Genomic DNA, 19,495 nt, shown 5'->3' on the forward strand with positions numbered 1-19,495 from the left:
CAGTCGGTTAACGAAACTTCACTGTTCGCAACCAAATATTCATTTTTATATGTAAACTTTTAGATATACAAATAAATCACAGTACAGAAAAAATAGTAATACTTTACAATATATTAAAATATTTTTTTATATAAAGAAACAAATTTTCACGATATTCTTTAAATGTGTAGTTGCTCTAAAGAAACCAGCTTTTTACAGCTTTTTTGTATTTTTTGTTCGGTGCTACCAGAGAACATTGATTTCATGTATACATCAATGTTCTCTGCTGCAACTATCAAATAGAAAATGTTTTGAGATTACTTGTGGTATTTTAAATTCATATACAGCAGAACGAAGCAAGGAAAAAATTACAACTAAATATTCGACACTAAATTTGCAATTTGAAATCTACCAAGCTTTGAAATCATTTCTACAATCTTTTTGCATGTATCTGACACTTGTCTCGGTAACAAAAAAACAAAAACAAAAACAAACATTTCTGGCTTAAAACAAAATAAAAGAATCACGTTAAAAGGGTAAAAGAAAAGTCAGCTGACCAAATTGCAACAAAAGTATACAAAACTATTCCAGCAGGACGAAAGCAATTTAATCTAAAAACAAACTACCGAAGCATACAAAATGACACCCAAAAATATTGATGATCCAGTGGACGGCAATTCCTCCGCAAATGCAGGAGAATCTGATCTGCGAGGTGAGTATAAATCATAATCAACAATAAATCGCCACTTAAAAACTTCCATTTACCATTTCCAGAAGTGCAAGATGTTAACGAAAGCCTAGATGAGCTCACTAAAGTTTTGGACTTTTTCGAACAACGTACCGACGATATGATTGCCCAGCTTAAAGTACTACTTGATTCCAATCGAGAAATACGCCAACAAATAGCTCAAGATAAAGAAAAGGAGACTACCGCCTCTTTGGCAGCAGTGAGCATTAGCTGTAAAGCTGAAGACGCTGATGCAATTGAGAACACCGATGGTTAAGTGCGTTGAACGTTTATGCACGGGAAATGTGCATACAAAAGTATTATAGGCCGTGAAATCTTCGTTAACATTTGCTTGCTTTGGTTTAATTAATTAGCTTAAATACATGTATTCGTGTGAGAATAAATAAAAAAAACTGTATGCAAGAAAAGTTATTTTTTCTTAATATTATAGTTATTTTTTCGTTAATAATTGTTTTGTTGATACTTCGAACAATTGTTTATTCACGAGCTTTAAATGTTGGACTTCCGCACGTAGCCTCTCAATTTCCTTCGCCGCCTCCGCGCCTAAAGTGTGACCATTTGTTTCACCGCTAGGCGCTAACGCAGTGGCAGTAGAAGTGCTTGCCTCTCCATAAAAATCAAATGGATATTTCGGCATAGGCCACCACTCGTAATCTGTATTCGCATTTTCTTTAGTTATTGAAACTTCAATGACCTCATCATCACTTGCTTCCGGTGCATCAAGCATGCGTCGCAGATTTCCAGCGAATTTTCTCGGTGGCTTATTTTCAGGTTTGAATATATCTGGATTTGTCAGTCGCAGTTTTAAATTCGTCACTGGACCCTTATGTTGCATAGTTTTTATAAGCTGCCGACTGGCAATATCCCAAATGCATACTTGTTCGTCCTGTCCACCAGAGACCAGTGTCTTGCCGTCGATCGATAATGCTAAACAAGTAACTGCGCAGCCCTCTTTATGTCCCTTAAAAAGATTGGAGTGTTGTTTTTCAATGTGCAATTCCTGAAAAAAAAACAATTTCTAAATTTTTACTGAAATATTATCGTGCGCTGTTTGTATTACCTTAGATTTTGCCGCGGCATCCATATGAAATTCATAAATATTACCTTCGCCCGTGCCCACGAACACAGTGGTTTCTAAAGTATTTGCTACTACACTGTGTAACGCTTCTGCAAAGACTACATTTAAAAGTAGTGCACCGATAAATAGGTCATATATTTTGCAGGTGCGGTCTAGTGATACAGTTATCATAAATGCACGTGTGCCGCCAAAACCTATATGCACATCCGTTACAGGAAGACCATGATCGGTGAATGTGTATACTGGTGTTTGATTGTCGTCATCCCGGGCGCACACAGTCGTCAAATTCCACACCAATACACTACCGTCTTGACCAGCGGTTGCAAAATGTGAGTCGTCGTCGAAACGAATACAGTTAATGGGTTGGAAATGCTTTGAAATGGTATTCAACATTTTGCCAGACGACAAGTGCCAAATATAAATATTTTCCTGAATAGCTGCCACAAGATAGAGATTATCTGGAGAAAGTGCCACTGCGTTGGCGCGACCAGGCAAAACGAACCGTACATGCGTCACTTGCTTTTGTGAATTAATAGGCCAAACGTGTAGAAGAGGTTTGGTGCTGTTTGCAGCCATGATGTAGTGGTGACTGAGTAAAGAAATGGAGCGCTGTTGCACGACACCTCCAGCCTTATAAACCATTAGATTGGTTCCGGTTTTGTAATCCCATGCAGTAATGGACGCCTGCGACTCATTGGAATCACTAGTGAAAAGCACTTCTATCAGTTCCGCCATCTCCAATATTTTTTCTGCTTAAAACTACAAATGTTGATATTTATTAAAACTCGTCTTTTCCGTTTCTATTTACACGTGGTTTTGTTTACGTTTTGGGTAAGAGATGTCAAAAATTGACACACCGCTAATTGTAAGCTGACGGCGAAGAAACGTGCTGAACAACTTTTGTTTATGAAGCTATTATTGTAAGAACACTGCTTGGATTTTGCAACGTAAATAAGAAAATCAAGAGATGGTACAAGAACCAGAAAGTGGTTGTATATCTTTGCCACAGAAGCGGTATTACCGACAAAGAGCACATTCAAACCCTATTGCAGACCATTGTTTTGACTAGTAAGATTATTTTTAATTATACCTACAGGAATATAAAAACAATGCTAACTCTATATTCTTTCATTACTTTTTCATAGCCCAGCTCATCCGAATGATGTTAATTGGAAAGAATTGTATCCAAACGTAGCGAACAATCAATATGTAGAATTCGCGGACATTGGCTGCGGTTATGGTGGGTTTCTTGTCACTCTTGGAGAAATGTATCCTGATCGGCTAGCGATAGGACTGGAAATTCGAGTTAAAGTTTCAGACTATGTCATGGATCGCATCAAAGCACTGCGTACTCTCCATGCGGGGAAATATAACAACATTGCCTGCTTACGTACAAATGCCATGAAATATTTACCCAACTACTTCCGCAAGGCGCAGTTAGACAAAATGTTTTTCCTGTATCCAGATCCACATTTCAAGCGCGCCAAGCACAAGTGGCGCATCATAAACCAGGCTCTACTCTCAGAATACGCGTATGTATTACGAAAGGGTGGACTTGTTTACACAATGACGGATGTTGAAGATCTTCATAAATGGATTGTACAGCACATGTTACAACACCCTCTGTACGAGCGGCTAACAAATGATGAAGAGGTGAACTCAGAAATCAGTTAATGTAAATTACTGTATTTTTATTTTTTATTGAATTTTTCTAGAACGCCGATCCAATTACACCAAAATTGTATCAGAGCAGCGAAGAAGGTGCTAAGGTTGTGCGTAATAAAGGTGCCCATTTTTTGGCAATTTTTAGACGAATTTAGGATTCTATTAAATATTTTCCAATTAAAAAACACATTTCAACTATTTTGACTTTTAATTCATACTATATAATAAACTTATCTTATTTTTGTTCATTTTGATAACCAACGCCATCACAACATAAAATAATATGTCCACTAGTACCCACTTCTTCAGTGTAGAACTTGGCTCCACTCATTAGCTCCGCCACATGTATCGCTGTACGCGTGTGTTGAGTAAGCGCAGTTGTACGGATTTTTGAAGTACCAGATGCCAGCGCCATGAATATAACAAGTTGGTCCTGCACATGGCAATCTACACATACACCATCTCTTAAGTAACTCGCCAATTCTTCACCTGCTGTCTTGCCCAAAGCAAAACCATCCACTTGCCGCTCACCCAGCGCAGATGACCCAAGTGTACATCCTTCCGTGGTAACAGCCTTCAATATAACACCAGAACCATTATCACGTGCTACTTCTGAACTTTCCTTGTAAGACTCCAATTGTGGCTGGATGGGGCAAACACTATTCAGTACTTTCTCTGCAGCGTTTTTCATATCCTCTGCTACACGCAGTGGTAACTTGCCTGCCACAAAACACCACCCACATACTTCATTTACAGTTCCGAATTGCGTTAAGTTAACCGCCTTTATGTTGCGTACAGATGGAATTACTACTTTGCAATGCCCACCGCCGCGCGGATAATAACCACGCCGAAGGAGATCGAAATCAAACGAAACTCCAAACAGCTCCAAATTTGGACGTAATACTTCGGTCATACTATCCACTTGTGGCGCCATGCCTACATTTGTGCCCCCTATTAGCTCTAATTCGGAAGTGTTGCGACCAAATATCAAGACTGGCAATGCAGCTTGCAGTACTAGAGCCACAGAAGCAGCAGTTCGTGTATCCACCGTGTATTGCCCCGACTTGATAGCTCCTGGATGGAATTCAACTGCGGTTGACTTCATATGGTTACCATTAACCCGAGCTCCAGTGATATTTTGCAAAAGATTCAAACCAAATAAATGTTGATTCGAAAGACCTGGATTAGGTCGGTTGGCACGTATGTTTACAACTCGTATAGCCCGATGAAGAATACAGCTCAAGCTGAGCGCATTACGCAGAATTTGTCCACCTCCTTCCAAGTAGCTACCATCTATTTCAAGAACTTGCGACATAATTTGGGTATAAACTGACTTTTTACTGCGGACGTATATATTTTGCTCCTAATTGTCCTTAGCCGGCGAAGTTGATGCGATCAGCTGTTCCTTGTTTTTGTTTTTGTTTTTCTTTCAAACAAAATTTTGCCATCAGTGTTGTCGGGCTAGTAAAGTTGTAACATAAAGACTTATGCCAAGTATACATACATACACCACTCTGAAAATACAATTTAAAAATGTTTCGCTGTGTGTTTGAATAGCTGAGATATTTTTGGCCGAGATATGTCCCCGAATAAAGAGATAAAGAACCCAGTTAGTGAAGGCATCGGCCGTCATCATTTAATATATTAATATTAAAAAGACCTTCACGAACATCAAATAATGCCTTTCGTGCGCTTCTGATACCTGATTTGCTATTTGCAATTTATAGTCAGCAACGATAAATTGGAAAACTTAACAACAAAAGCAGTGGGTATATAAAACATATTAATTTAATTATCGCTCATGTGCTGGAAACCACTCGGTTTAATTCCGAAATCGAAATTACAATTCGCACAAATTAGTTTGAGATGTGATAAAATCAAGGCGAATTTATTATAGGTGACAGCAATCACATATAAGTAAAACCCTACATGTATTTGTTGTTGCGTTTGGTCCAAGCATCACGTCAACGTACAATCGCAAATGTAAACATACGAATGCAAGAATGATAGAAAGAAGATTGCGGCCATCAGAGCGTACGTGACGTCACGTTTGCTGAGTTGTGCAGTATTGCCAACCATTTGCTCTTCGCAATAAATTTAGTGCTTTTTTATACCGAAAATGCGAAAATTTTGAAGTTTCGTGTTTGTTTCGTTTTTTTTAATTTAAAGCTACCGAAACTTAAGGTTAAAAAACAAACTATATTATTAAACAAAAAAAGGTTAAAAAAGGTCACTCTGAGAAGATTTTAGTGCTAATGAAAATTTTTTTACTCTTATAAAATTTGATAATTTGAAAGTGCAAATTTAATTTTTGGCTCCATTTAAGGTTCTGCAAAAATATTAAATGCCTCTCTCTCAACTCTTCTTAAGATTGAAAACCTTTTTACACATTTTAAAAAGCCTTTGAATTTATTGAATGCGAATTAAAACCATAGAGGTGTAATCGTTTCTTCCGGTCATCAATCCTTAGTGAGACATAGGACATTAAGAGTTATATTCATTGTAAAAATAAACAACAAAATACCATCTTGCGGAAGGATGATTGTAACGATTCTTCGAAATGATTCATTCACATATTGCACTATATAGGACGAGGGTGTCTTAAATTTTAAAAGAAATGTTAAATATTTTAGATCAGCCCGTTCTGAAGTCCAAAGTGAGTCAAAGTTTGGAAAGACGCAATATTGAAATTATCAGCCTAATTTGTATTTCTCCAAAAAAGTGACAATTTCATGCGAGTTGCAGCACAATCCCAAGAATGATAGAATATACCGTGGCACATTCCCGTGTGTAATCTTAAAGAAACATGGAAATTATATTGAATTAGGTATTAAAAACCCAAAAATAATATTGTAAAACGGGCTGTTTCAACTGAATAAGAGGGCAATAGTGTCTTAACTCAAGGAACCAAAATGTTGTTGTTGTTGTTGTTGTAGCAGCATAAACATTTACATACATACGGGGAATGCTGCTGGAGTGACAGTCCTTGGCCGGATATAAATACGGGTCGTTTCAGTAACGTAGAACCGACTGTCGTGGAAACGGAACCAAAATGTCGAGGAAAACGGTTTCAAAGTTTTCATGCCTCTCTAAGCAAAAGCAAAGCCATGTTTTCATCTAATGGGAAACTTAATATATATCGCCACGAATTTCTGATAATATTTGCTATCATTTCTGCACTCTTATCTAAAAAACAAAGTTTTTGAATGAAGGCACTACGAAGTAAATAAGCGATACTTTGATTGTGTCTGGGTCGTTTCTGAATAAGTAGAAGTTTAACCTGCTGCAATATCCAGAATCTAAATAATTCTGCCAAAATAACGCAGATCTCGCGGGGCAGCTAAAGTTATTGTTATTGTTGTAGCAGCATAAATATTCCCCGTGCATATACGAGGAATGCTGCTGAAGTGACAGTCCTTGGCCGGATATAAATCCGGGTCGTTCCGATTAAGTAGAACCGACTGTCGTGGGAACGAGCTTAAGTTATTCTTCTGCGATGGTAGTGGTTGAACTCCAATAACGACATTCGGAGACCCAGAGGTTATAAAGGTGGTATGTCGTAAATACATTTTTATTTTTAATTGTAGAAGCTTGATTCTTCTCGGGAAAGAGTCACATTTCGGGGAATAAGAGACTGGTGGAGTTGGTCAAGTTGCTCCTGCTGAGCGTACCGCTGTTGTTGTTGTAGCCTGATTGTTGAAAACAGCTGGATTACATGCGATGAGAGGAGTTATGCTACACTGGTGAGCTCCGGGGAACAGCAGTTTCAGTTTTGGAAGCTGAAGATGCCTGTTGGCAATGGGCTACATACTGTGTAGTCTACTCCCGATGAATTCTAAGACCTAGAGAATGATGTAGACATTGCTGAAAAAACACTTGCTCTGGCAATACAAAAATTTGTGAAATATAACGAAAAGAAAATGTTAAAAAAAGTGCGTGTAGCGGAGTACACAAAACAGAAGTGAAACTTTTAAGGCAGACAAAGAAAGAGGGAGAGGCCCGAGAAAGAATGAGAGAGAGAGAAAGAATATATATTTAAATAAATTCACAACATTTGCAGGGAATACAAATAGACAAAATTTACAAAAACGGAGAAGTGTCGGCCGGTGTGGGTAAACGCCGGACACAAACCGTGGCAACAACGCGCACTACTCCGAGCGTTTATCACACGCACAAACGCAGTATTTCCAGAGCCGCAGCAACGGCACAAATTACTGCAAAGCAATACCTATAAATCAGACGCCGAAATGGATAACACTTTATAGTACGCACAAGCACTAGCCAGGAAACGGAAATAAGCGCCAAAAAGTAGGCACCAAAAAACAAAACACCAAAAAAATTGTGACCAAAAAACGGCCGAAACAGTAGGCACTAAGGAAATTTAACGCCAAAAAGTAGGCACCAAAAATATATTTCCTACAAGTTTGTACCAACAAACAAGCGCCAAAAAGTAGGCAGTGTTATTTCACACTAGAAATTAGCAACCACAAGGAAAAACTCAGGGAAAACAGCCTAAAGTGTATCTAAGATATATATAAGGTATAGCTCTCTCCCTCCTTTTCCTCTACGTTATATCTTTCTTCTCTCTCCAGGAACGAAAATGCGCAAAATGTTGCATGGCCTTGAAATTTTACTCTCCATCGCTCGTCCATCGACGCCTAAGAAGTTTCACTTCAAAAAATACAATAACTAGTAAAAGAGAGGAATATCTGATGCGGATCCAATGCGCATTTATTAATAGATTCGCATTGATTCCAAGCATATTTTATTTTTGAATGCAACATATGAAAACATTTACTAAGATTACTATTATTCACACAAATGTAGATTCAATAAAATTATAATTAGAACGTGTGTGGTCAACCAACGAGGTATTTGACTCTCAAAATCAAATTACCTTTTACGATCACGAGAGCGTTCGTGGTCACTTGAACGATGCTTATGGCCACCGCGATGAGTTGAGCCGCGATTCGAATAACCGTGATGGTGTTTGCTCGAATAGCCGTGGTGATGTTTGCTTGACTCTTTGTACTCCTGATACTTGTCCCGTTCACGGTATTTATCACTGCTACTCATACGTTCCTTGCTAGAGTAATAATCATTTCGATCATGCTCTCTTGATGATTTCCTGAAAACAGAGAGGATAAACAAAAAAAGTTCAAATCAAGTCATTAATTTGAAATTCATACCTTTTGCGATGTTTTGCGTGTGGCGAACTTGAAGGCGAACGTGAGTAGTGCCTGGATTTTTTCTTATTTTTAGTTACTGGGGGAGTACGCGATCGACTGCGAGAACGGTGCGATTTTTTGTTGCGTGTTTTGTATTCGACTGTCCCAGTGGAAGCGGAACGCGATCGACTTCGTGAACGCGATGCAAATTTTGGTGAGCGTGAACCTCGTGAACGAGATCGCGAGCGTGAACGCGAGTCTTTATTTGGTGACTTATTTTCTGTAGGTAGCGGTAAAGGAATTGTACGTTGTATAAAGCCCCCCCATGCGTTATGTGAACCATTGTTGCGATCTACGGTGGTAACTGCTGGTGGCGTATTTTGCTCCTTGTTTTTGTTGCGCGACTCCATATAACGTTTCTTTAATTCCTCCACAGCAGCGTCTAATTTCTCTACATTTGGCTGAAAAAGTTTTCCTATGATTTGCTGTTTTATTTTAAATTTAAACTAATTTCTTACCTTATTTCGCATGTACAATTCCGTAATACGGTAGCATATATCAACTATGGCGTCCTCGCTTACTTGAAATATACCGAACCACGGAGGATTATTTGGTAGAGGAATTCCCAGTTTTCGTGCACTCAAATATATGCATGCGCAAGCAATAGTCTCAGGTTGATAGCGCATAAAAACGTCTGTGCGCAGAGAGTCATTCATGAAATTCCACGACATTTGCATAAGTTTTTCGTTCTTTTCATATTTCATCACTTGCAAGTACATAACAATTAATTTATGCGGGTGTTTTATATGCACACAAAAACCTAGTTCTTTAAGTACACGGCGCTCCGCTTTTATAACTTGTGTCTTCAGATTTGTATACGTCTGATCTAAAATCATTGGTGTTATGTCTCTGAAAAATGAAATAATTCATGATTTAAAGTAATTAATAGTTACTTCAATTTAACTTACTTTTGCGCGCGCACTTGTTTGATGTGATGAAAAACGTTGATTACATCGCGAATGCGTCGTGGGGCTTCTTCAATTTTCGACGCCAAACAAACGCAACTCATGGCCACAGTTTCCATATTATAACGCACGAAACTTTTCGAATAAAAAAAACGCTGAAATATCACTTGTCCCGTAGCCATTGCAACCTGTGGCAATTTAAGCAATATGCCAGCGGTTTGTATTAGCTCGCATCCAAGTATCCGTAAATCTTTCTCTGTCTCCGGATCCAAACCGTCCACATGTGATGGTGTTGCGTTAATCTTTGCCTCCGATATAAGACTATTTTCCAACGTTAGCACAATTTTGTTAAAGAGTCGTGGATATGCTGGTTTTGCAGCCGTCTGTGATTCTACTCCTCCTGTGGTAGAGACTCCAGCTCCAGTGGAGCCACCAGATACCGACGAAACTGTGTTAACCAAGGTAGACGATGAAGCTGTGCTTGTCATCTTGACGATTGTTGATTTTGTTTGATGATACACTTCGACAACTACCATTTGAATTGATTTTTAATAATAACTGAAAATTAAGTAGAAAACTGATATGCGAACTTTAAAGTAATTAACTTTAAGAAAATCCCACGATAGAAATTTACTAAACAACTTAAAATTGGAAATAAAAATGACAGTTTTGATAAAATTTGAGCGAGCAGGGTTTTTGTTGTAGCAGTTTGGCACAGGGTGTACAGGGTTGCTTTTATTTATTTACCTTTGATGAGTAAAAAATACACTAATTCTTAAGGACGTTCACATATGCATTAATTACTAATAAATCCACGAAATTAATCTACCCGTTCACATATGGCAGACTACCTGCAAAATTCAGCTACCAATGCTGTTGTGAAAGGTTTTTCTTCATAGAAATTATTTTGGTTAAATACTTCGGTGTTTTTGGTTTCTTTAATTATTATTAATGATATGAAGAAAATACAAGGAGCAGGAATAGTCAATTTAATTGCGCAATTGACTGCTAATAATAAACAGCTGTAGGAAATTCGTAAGCGACGTTTACTAAGGTTGCAAAAAATGGTGGCAGCAATGCGCATGGGATATTCTATATTACATTTCTAATACGTAATAAGAGCACAAAACGTTTATGGACACACTTTTTTTTCTGTAATATGAATCAAATTGGCTGGGCTAATGAAAAATCAGGAAAAAGCCCGAAAAACCCATTCTTGTATTAATTAAATAAATTTTAATTTTTGATAACAAAAGCGAATGGATATGATTGGCTAGACAGACGGGACGTAAATCGGGATTACCGATTAAAATTGTAATGTACCAGGCAATTGTTACGCGAATTAATAAACAGCTGATTTGTTTATTGTATAGTTTTGTTGGTAAAAGATTGATCGCAGATTAAACGATTCTTTCTGTTAGCCATCTAAAATTGGAAAAAGGCGTTTTTAAACTAAAAAAAAGTGAAAGTGCTATTAAATACTTGCTCCACGTTTCCACGATACCGAAACAACCCGGTTTTATATGCGGCCAAGGACTGTCACCCCAGCAGCATTCCCCGTATGTAAGTATGGGGAATGTTTATGCTGTTACAACAACTTGCTCCCGTGTGCTAATAATATTGTTCCAGAATTTTAATGCAGCAATGACTGTTTCAGTCTTTCTTGTTCTTTTCTTAAAAAGTTTCATTATTTTTCATTCACAATAGATATTAACTGTCATTGTTGGCTAATCCACTTAAATTATAAAAACTTAGTCTACTAGTCAGTCTGCATGGTTGCTCTTAATTCCTGAGATAATATCGCATTAAGTCTCGATTAACGCCATCGTGTGTTTAGGCTAATAGGAGAAAAAGTAAAAATAGTTTCGCTCACAAACGGATCGTTTCTGGGTACAATATTTTTGCTAAAACATTTAAGAAATGCTTGGATTTAAGTTCTAGAACAATTGCAATCAGCAAAGGCGTATATTTTTCATATAATTGCTGCATTTCTGTATTGCTTAACTTGTTACGTTTTTTTTGCACCTGTTAAAAATTTCCAGCGCAGTGTAATATAAAATTTTCTCAGAATAATAAAAAGTTTTTACGCCATACATCTTTTCTGATTGGCACAGATCCTCAGTTTAAAAATTCACAGCTAAATTGGCACTGCAAAACTGTCAGGGTTGCACTTTGATTCCCCACAGTTGAACTTACACTGTTTTTTATCGCCTAGTTTTTCGACTAAATTTATACTTAATTTAATCTACATTTAGTTCCACAAAAATGGGCTAACGTGGTAGTCAACTGACGCGTTCCATTCCATTTTATTACGATTGAAAGGCTCTCTGTAACCAAATGAAATTAAATGTTGCCTTAAGGTGGGGATATTTACATATTTATTAATATTAAAATTTTTGTATACAAATTTTAGTTTTCATGCGATAACAATTTTTTGATTCGATTTCACAAATTCATGTTTCTCACTGTTTCCCATTTTGTTGATTAATGTTTAGAGAAACGCGTTTTCTCGACCAATCGAGCAATTTAAATTGAATTGACAATTTACAAGTAGATACAATCCGTTCTGTTCGTTTTGATTTTCGTAATAGGTTTGTCAGAATAGACTCTTGTAATTGGTAGCACTGGCAAGCGAAGGCATACACAAACAAATATTCGGCCATTTTTTAAATTGTTGTATATGTGTGTGTATAATTTAAGAAATATCCCTGCAAACCAACGTTGACCAGTTTTTCCAATTTTACCACCACATTCATTCAGTTTTTTTCAATAATACCCACACAATCACATTTAATTCTGTTGTCATTTTTGATGGGTTATACATATATTTATCTCATAATTTTCGTGAATACTTATTAAAATTGACTATAGTGAGTGCGAAAGTGACAGCAAAAATCAAGTTGCAAATGTCATAATGGCATCCGCGAAAATAGAAATAAAAAAAGAATCGCGTTTAATTCGGTGAAAATCTGCGAGCGAAAAGGTAAGTTGAACAATTTTTATTAAATTTTCTAATTATATACATATATATTTAAACTAATAAAATGTATTTTTATTTTCAGAAAAACATATTTCACACCGCAATAAATAAAAAGCAAGAAAAGAAGAAAACAATAAGGCAAAAATCGGGCATCTTTCTTTTGGTAAGTTTGCTTAACGTGAAAAAATTCTTTTTCGCTTATAAAATGTGCAATAGTATGACCAGTGCCGGTGGTCATAGCTTTTCCATCCATACATACACTGCGCAGTGTGTTTTTGTAAGAAATAAGGGCTGAAAAGCAATTTGTTGCCCATACAGGATCAGTGCGGGGATCCTAACCTCAAATACATATGTGTTCTCATAGCTATGGGCAACAAATCTTTTCAATATGTCTAAATACAATTATTTAACTCCCTATTTTAATATTCCCTTAGTCCGCTGCGTAGTGTATATGAATTAAATATGCAATATATGTATGTACATATATACTGCGAAGTAAAATTCTTATGCATGTACATACATACTTTGCATTCCATACATTGTATGTAAATATGCACGGTTGGTGCATGAAATATGTATAAAACCTCTATTTTAACCTTTTCCATTTTGTATTAATAACATCTTTTTTATACTATATAGAATCTATTTTATACTATGTAGAATCTATGTCAGGGCTAGGTATTTTTATAGGTGAAATATTAAGTAATGTAATCCTAATTAGTCGTAGTGATATAAGTTATAAATATTTTTGTATAAATGATAGAAATAAGCTTATTTTTGTCCCCATTCTACATAATTTATTTCGTTCTTTTTTTTAAGTACAATGGAGGACATTTTTTTTCGGAAAGCGAAATGCTCTCTCCACCACGCTCGGGCCCCCCTATTTTTACAGGTATAAATATAAAAATATATTAACAGAATTGTAAATACTTATATTCATACTTAAAACTAATTCCATTTTAGGGTCTGCCGTGCAGCGTAGCGGGTGGCTGTATCGCAGCCCTACGAAAGGCGTACAGCAGTCCCACATTCCACCAGCGCAACAATATCCAACCATGCTACTGCGGTTCCAAGTAAACTTTTTTTATATTTTAATAAATTTTAATTCTTACGTCTATTTTTAATTCTTACACTTATTTCAGGTGAACCAGTTTCTCTGGCTTCTTTACAAAAGGAGCTGAGAGAAATGCGGAGCGATATCCGTGAATCATTAAGGGAAATAAAGACCACCTTAAGGGACCTAGAAAGTAAGGTGGAAAGGAATTTCAAGGACTTCGAAATTAACTAAATAAATATTAAAATTATTTATTAAATAAATAATATGCAATAAATAACCATTTGTATTAGTAATTTTGAAGGATTATTGTATATAGGACCCGTAAGTATTACCTACAAAATTACCTAGTTGAAGAGATTCTGTTAACTATGTGTTAACAACAAAATTCACTTATTCATGAGATTCTGTTAGCTACATGTTAACAACAACATTCATGAGTTCAGAAGGTTTTGTTCACTACATGTTACCTACATCATTCAAAACTTGAATGTCAATTAGAGCAGCACAGCAGTATATGAGAAATTTCTGTTAGTGCGAGCAAATAAAAGCATCACGCGTATAGACTGGAAGTAGGCAGCAAGTGCACGGCGTAGAACAAAAAATTACTATAAAGCTCACAACTTCACAAGTGAAGGATACCCAGAATTTAGCAGTAAATAGCAGATAGTTGGTTTGCAGGGATATAGTTTTTTTACTTTAATACACTATATATATATGTATATATAATTGGCGCGTACAACTTTTTGAGTGTTTGGCCGAGCTCCTTCTCCTATTTGTGGTGTGCGTCTTGATGTTGTTCCACAAATGGAGGCGTCTACAGTTTCAAGCCGACTCCGAACGGCAGATATTTTTTTTATGAGGAGCTTTTTCATGGCAGAAATACACTCGGAGGTTTGCCATTGCCTACCGTGGGGCGACCGCTATTAGAAAAAACGTTTTCTTAATTTTGGTGTTTCACCGAGATTCGAGCCAACGTTCTCGCTCTGAATTCCGAATGGTAGTCACGCACAAACGTATTCGGCTATGGCGGCCGCCTTTAATACATTATATGTACTTATATATATATACTTCATATGTGATACTTTTATTGCTTCCTATGAAATATTTATATATATTTACACTTTATTTTGTTTTCAATAATTTATATGAATTGAAAAATTAAAAGAGCTTATACATATTTCAGAGATAAATTTTATGTTGAATTCTGTTGCTAAGCAAAACTGCAATGCTACACTATTAGGCACAAACTATTACGGCAAAGTGATAACATTTGAATTGATTAGCTCTTGAAAAACTATATTATATTTAAAATACTGTTCTCTTGGAAATGTGCATTAGTTATAGTTGATTCATCTTCTATTATAAGATTGTCCCCTTGGCTTATGCAAAAGTATAACAAATTAGGGGAAATTGTAAGGGCGAAAAGTTAAATGTCATTTTGAGGGGAAGCTGATTGTTTCTGCAAAAATTTAACTATTGATTGAAGGTTTGTTATCCATTCGATTTGATATTATGTTTTCTCGATATAACTTAAAACGTAATTTAATTTCATATGGAGAAAATATGGGGATAATTATAAAAATATAAACTAATTATATAATATAAAAAATCGAAACTACTAAAAAACTGTTTTATCTGCTAAACTTTATCTATTTGAATGAGATAGGCAACCAATCTGCAAACAAGAATTTTTCTAAAAAAACCGCCAAGCCACAATTTCCTGCGTTCATAAGCGGACACGTTTTTTTGAGAATTTTTTACAAAGAACGATTTTATTAAACAAATACAATTTTTAATTATTCAAATAAGGTCTACTTTAAAGTTAATTTTAGCACGTAAAGTTAATGAAAATATTGAAGTGCACGGCTCCTGCAGATGATCTCCCACGCGTCCTAAAAAAAAACAAAGCGTTCGGCGGTGGACAAATTATCTCCGGTTTGGATTATCTGAAATCGAAAAACCAATTAGATTCTTTTCGTGGATAGATAAATCTAGGTATTAATCGAAGGAATAGGCAAAATTTTAATTTTTGATAAAATGGCGGCTATAGGCAAAAAAAATCGAATTTTCTACAAAAATTTTCGCGAAAAATTGCCAAAAAAAATAGAAAAAATTATCAGTCTGGAGCCGGATGGTACTTAAACGATAGTAATAAGTATCACTACGCTATGGGGGGAATGGCAACTGTCTTCCAAACAGAAGTTTTTGCCATCCTAAAATTAGCCGAATGGATAATCGAGAGGAGATGGAGCGGGAAACAGATTGGAGTCTTCAGTGACAGTCAGGCTGCATTGAAGGCCCTGGAGAACGCGAAGCAAACCTCAAAGATTGTTCAAGAATGTAAAAAGAAGCTTAATTCTGTCGCAAGACAGAACAGGCTTGTACTTATATGGGTTCCAGGACACTCCGGTGTTCAAGGAAACGAAATTGCCGTCGAATTGGCCAACCGTGGATCAGCGGTGCCCCCACAGGGACCATAGCCAATAATCGGAATCAGTCCTGCAGGAATCAAGAACTGGATCAACGATTATGTAGGCAATCTACATAAAGAGCGATGGTCCGGTCTGGAACGCTGCAGAACTGCAAAGTGTTTTGTGACAAGTCCGAACAGAAAACTGTCAAGCTTTCTACTAAAACTTAGAAGGAAAGACATTCGGTTGATGGTCGGCATCATTACAGGACACAACTCATGGGGTCAGCATATGACCACCATTGGAATCATCGAGGACCCGGTATGCCTGTCGTGCTTGGAGGAGGCGGATAGCACTGAGCACTTTCTCTGTGAGTGTCCTGCCTTTGCTAGAGCGCGACTACGAGTATTGGGTTCCAATGTAATGAGAATGAGTTATATTCGTTCTCTAAAACTGGAGGATATTTACAAATTTGTCAAAGAATCTGGAAAATTCTCACAGGACTAACTATCTCTATCTCTGTCTCTATTCTTTCCTATCTCTTTCTATGATACTTTTCTCCCTCCCTCCTTGACTATCTACCCCCTTTCCAGAGCTTTAAATACAATGGGCTTTTTTTTAAGCCTGAGTGTTTTAGGAGCCACCAAATCTCCTGGTGCTCCTTGGCACGACCTTTTCAAATTCAAATTCAATCAGAATTCTTATTCCTTCGATTAATACCTGGAGAACATATTTGAGAAGGTTATGTTAAAAATCAAGCCCTTTTTGAGAAATCGTGTCCACCGACTTTGAAAACACGGTTTTGAGAAAACGCGTTTAAAGTTTGAAAAGCACTTTACATAGGGTAAAAATTCTCTGAAACGCCTTTTCAAATTTGCGTGTAACTCCGAAAATATTCACCGGAACGATATTAAATATTCTGTGTGCGTTCTTAAATATATATGTACATTAAGAAAATAAAATAAAACCAAAATCGATTTTTTGAAAATTCTTACTGTATAGGTATAACCCCGCCCTGCCTTATGGAAGGAGAGATTGTCAACCCTGGACAAACCATTATTCGAGTCTCTTAAACCGCACAAACTGGATATAGTCAGGCTGTAATTGACCGTTAAACAAGTTGGTAGCGAGAATGTGGTAACAAAGTGGTGCGGAAGCGCTAGCGCGATTCTGGATGAATCACAACTCCAACCAACCAACCAACAGGAGGCGAACTGTCAAACATACATATGTATATGCATGTATATGCATTTACAAAAACAACACATTTACGACTTGAGTAATCGTTGCCAATTTCTTGAATTAAGTTAAGTCTATACCAACTGAGTTTTACGTGCATGGTTTTTGTATTTGTATGCAATCGTTGCCGGCTACTACTTTTTCCATACGTTAATTTTTATATTGTATATATCAATAACTTGCGTTTAACTGCAATTAAAAAAAATACTTGAAAGACCCTGTATTAAAATAATATTTGCATTAATTTGCAAGTTACAATTTTCAAAAAATCGATTTATTTTTTACTTTCTTTCTTAATGTGCATACATATAAAGGGTTTTCCAATAACAGATATTACAGGTGAATGAATTGCGCTATCGAGAGATGATTAACGATTTTTTATGGCCGGAATTGGATGGTATTGATCTGGACAACGTTTATTTTCAACAAGACGGCGCTACGTGTCACACAAGCAACGAAACCATTGATTTTTTACGGGAAAAGTTTCCCGACAATGTTAGCTCTCGAAGAGGGATCACTATTGGCCACCGAGATCTTGCGATTTAACACTTTGTGACTTTTTTCTTTGGGGCCACGTGAAAGAGAAGGTCTACGCCTACAGCCCAGGGTCGATTCAAGGCCTCAAAGATGGAATTCGTGAGGCTATCGAGGACATAGGGCAGCCACTTTCCAATTCGGTTATGGAAATTTTCATGAAAAGGATATTGTCCTGTAAGCGTGGTCGTGGTGGTCCTTTGCCTGATGTTATTTTCCACTATTAACGGCATACATTCCTCTTTATAATGAAATAAACATCCGATCATTTATATTAAAAAATAGCATTTTTCTTTGAACATTAAAATAACACCTCTTATTGGAAAACCCTTTATTTAAGAATGCATACAGAAAATTTAATATCATTCCGGTGAATATTTTCGAAGTTACACGCAAATTTGAAAAGGCGTTTTTCAATTTTTAAACGCGTTTTTCTCAAAATGATGTTTTCAAGGTCGGTGATCAACATTACTCGAATATTTTAATACGAGCTTCTTAAATATATTTTTTAGTAATTAATGGAAGATTTTTTCTCACCGATAAATATTTTTTTTTTATAAACAATTTAAGGGCGAGATTTTGGTCAAAAATCGATTTTTTGAGGAACCGCCATTTTGTCAAAAAAATTTATTTTGCTTATTCATTCGATCAATTACTACATTTAACATTACTTTAACGAAATCAGTTGTTTTTTAATTTCAGAGGATCCAGTTCAGAAATATAGTGGTCACCGCAAAACGTCTTTTTTTGAAAGGAACTCCAGAGATCAGCTGTAGCTCCTTTCCAAATAAATATTTTTACTAATACTAAGTCTTAAAATACAATTAAAAAATGCGTAAAAAATTTTAGATTAATAAATCTAAAAGTTTTCTCAGGAAAAATTCTGGAAAATTCGTTTTTTTTCGGCCTTCTAACTGTATATAACCCCTTAAAAGTGTTCTGGATATCGATAAACCGTTACATTTATACTCACCCACTTATGTACATTTACATCTCTCTTTATTTGTCCTAGGTGCGTCGTAAGACAGCCACTTTACCAAATCTAACCTAACCTACATTTGCATATGTATGTAAAGGGTGGTTAAATTTCAAGGGCCGATGGTGAATGTGAACCATACCTAAACGTCAACGACACCGTTGGACTTCTTTCTTTGGGGTTATTTGAAAGAAAAGGGGTACGTCGATAAGCCAGCAACAACTCACGAGCTAAAGGATGACACAATTCGGCACATTAACGGCATAGAACATCAATTATGCCTCAGCGTCATCGAAAATTTGGACCATCGGATGGAGGTGCGCGAGGCCGCGGTGGCCATTGGGCCAATATTTTGTTTCATACATAATTGAGGTATGCCAATATTATCATAATAAGAGAAACGACAATAATATCCTAAAAAAAATTCTATTTTATTCAAAATCAACACCGGCCTTTGAAACTTAACCACCCTTTACATGGGGCACATAAAAATTTGCACATCTACATACATAGGTACATACTTATTATACATATGTGTATGCATTTAAATACAGTTTTAATTTGTGCACTTGAAACTGCAACGAGAGTGCTACCTACGTACAAGTATTATCTTATTTTGCCACACACCATTTGCAACACACAGAAGTGCACACAGTATTGCGCTTACCTAAGAGCAACCTATGGCTTGTAATGCG

The 19,495-nt window shown here is 36.5% G+C and overlaps 5 protein-coding genes across 5 annotated transcripts; 2 read left to right on the top strand and 3 right to left on the bottom strand.

Moving 5' to 3' along the window:
* The first annotated feature begins 34 nt into the window (after positions 1-34).
* On the top strand, positions 35-1,095 carry LOC128858003 (UPF0184 protein CG14818). The gene is made up of 3 exons (XM_054093891.1): positions 35-95; positions 501-691; positions 754-1,095. The coding sequence occupies exons 2-3, from the start codon at positions 619-621 to the stop codon at positions 981-983; spliced, it is 303 nt and encodes a 100-aa protein (XP_053949866.1). The 5' UTR covers positions 35-95; positions 501-618; the 3' UTR covers positions 984-1,095.
* LOC128857999 (WD repeat-containing protein 18) lies at positions 1,044-2,629 on the bottom strand. The gene is made up of 2 exons (XM_054093888.1): positions 1,788-2,629; positions 1,044-1,727 (listed from the first exon to the last, which is right to left on the bottom strand). Exons 1-2 carry the CDS (start codon positions 2,538-2,540, stop codon positions 1,158-1,160), a joined length of 1,323 nt encoding a protein of 440 aa, XP_053949863.1. The 5' UTR covers positions 2,541-2,629; the 3' UTR covers positions 1,044-1,157.
* Positions 2,630-2,665: 36 nt separating this feature from the next.
* LOC128858002 (tRNA (guanine-N(7)-)-methyltransferase) lies at positions 2,666-3,727 on the top strand. Its single transcript, XM_054093890.1, has 3 exons — positions 2,666-2,873; positions 2,951-3,458; positions 3,521-3,727. The coding sequence occupies exons 1-3, from the start codon at positions 2,773-2,775 to the stop codon at positions 3,623-3,625; spliced, it is 714 nt and encodes a 237-aa protein (XP_053949865.1). The 5' UTR covers positions 2,666-2,772; the 3' UTR covers positions 3,626-3,727.
* LOC128858000 (RNA 3'-terminal phosphate cyclase) lies at positions 3,472-4,993 on the bottom strand. The gene has a single exon (XM_054093889.1). The coding sequence runs from the start codon at positions 4,783-4,785 to the stop codon at positions 3,706-3,708; it is 1,080 nt and encodes a 359-aa protein (XP_053949864.1). The 5' UTR covers positions 4,786-4,993; the 3' UTR covers positions 3,472-3,705.
* Positions 4,994-8,176: 3,183 nt separating this feature from the next.
* LOC128856459 (cyclin-L1) lies at positions 8,177-10,293 on the bottom strand. Its single transcript, XM_054091762.1, has 4 exons — positions 9,607-10,293; positions 9,157-9,547; positions 8,660-9,099; positions 8,177-8,598 (listed from the first exon to the last, which is right to left on the bottom strand). The coding sequence occupies exons 1-4, from the start codon at positions 10,137-10,139 to the stop codon at positions 8,364-8,366; spliced, it is 1,599 nt and encodes a 532-aa protein (XP_053947737.1). The 5' UTR covers positions 10,140-10,293; the 3' UTR covers positions 8,177-8,363.
* Positions 10,294-19,495: the final 9,202 nt, after the last annotated feature.

Source organism: Anastrepha ludens, chromosome 3 (genome assembly GCF_028408465.1).
Source record: "Anastrepha ludens isolate Willacy chromosome 3, idAnaLude1.1, whole genome shotgun sequence".
Lineage (NCBI taxonomy): Eukaryota > Metazoa > Arthropoda > Insecta > Diptera > Tephritidae > Anastrepha > Anastrepha ludens.

Excerpts from the sequence above, each read along its gene's own strand:
- LOC128857999 (XM_054093888.1), bottom strand. The coding sequence starts at position 2,540 with ATGGCGGAACTGATAGAAGTGCTTTTCACTAGTGATTCCAATGAGTCG. Across the intron at positions 1,728-1,787 it reads ATGCCGCGGCAAAATCTAAG|GAATTGCACATTGAAAAACA; the intron begins GTAATACAAACA and ends TTTTTTTTTCAG.
- LOC128858002 (XM_054093890.1), top strand. The coding sequence starts at position 2,773 with ATGGTACAAGAACCAGAAAGTGGTTGTATATCTTTGCCACAGAAGCGG. Across the intron at positions 2,874-2,950 it reads GCAGACCATTGTTTTGACTA|CCCAGCTCATCCGAATGATG; the intron begins GTAAGATTATTT and ends ACTTTTTCATAG. Across the intron at positions 3,459-3,520 it reads GGCTAACAAATGATGAAGAG|AACGCCGATCCAATTACACC; the intron begins GTGAACTCAGAA and ends GAATTTTTCTAG.
- LOC128858003 (XM_054093891.1), top strand. The coding sequence starts at position 619 with ATGACACCCAAAAATATTGATGATCCAGTGGACGGCAATTCCTCCGCA. Across the intron at positions 692-753 it reads AGGAGAATCTGATCTGCGAG|AAGTGCAAGATGTTAACGAA; the intron begins GTGAGTATAAAT and ends TACCATTTCCAG.
- LOC128858000 (XM_054093889.1), bottom strand. The coding sequence starts at position 4,785 with ATGTCGCAAGTTCTTGAAATAGATGGTAGCTACTTGGAAGGAGGTGGA.
- LOC128856459 (XM_054091762.1), bottom strand. The coding sequence starts at position 10,139 with ATGGTAGTTGTCGAAGTGTATCATCAAACAAAATCAACAATCGTCAAG. Across the intron at positions 9,548-9,606 it reads AAACAAGTGCGCGCGCAAAA|AGACATAACACCAATGATTT; the intron begins GTAAGTTAAATT and ends TTCATTTTTCAG. Across the intron at positions 9,100-9,156 it reads AATTGTACATGCGAAATAAG|CCAAATGTAGAGAAATTAGA; the intron begins GTAAGAAATTAG and ends AAACTTTTTCAG.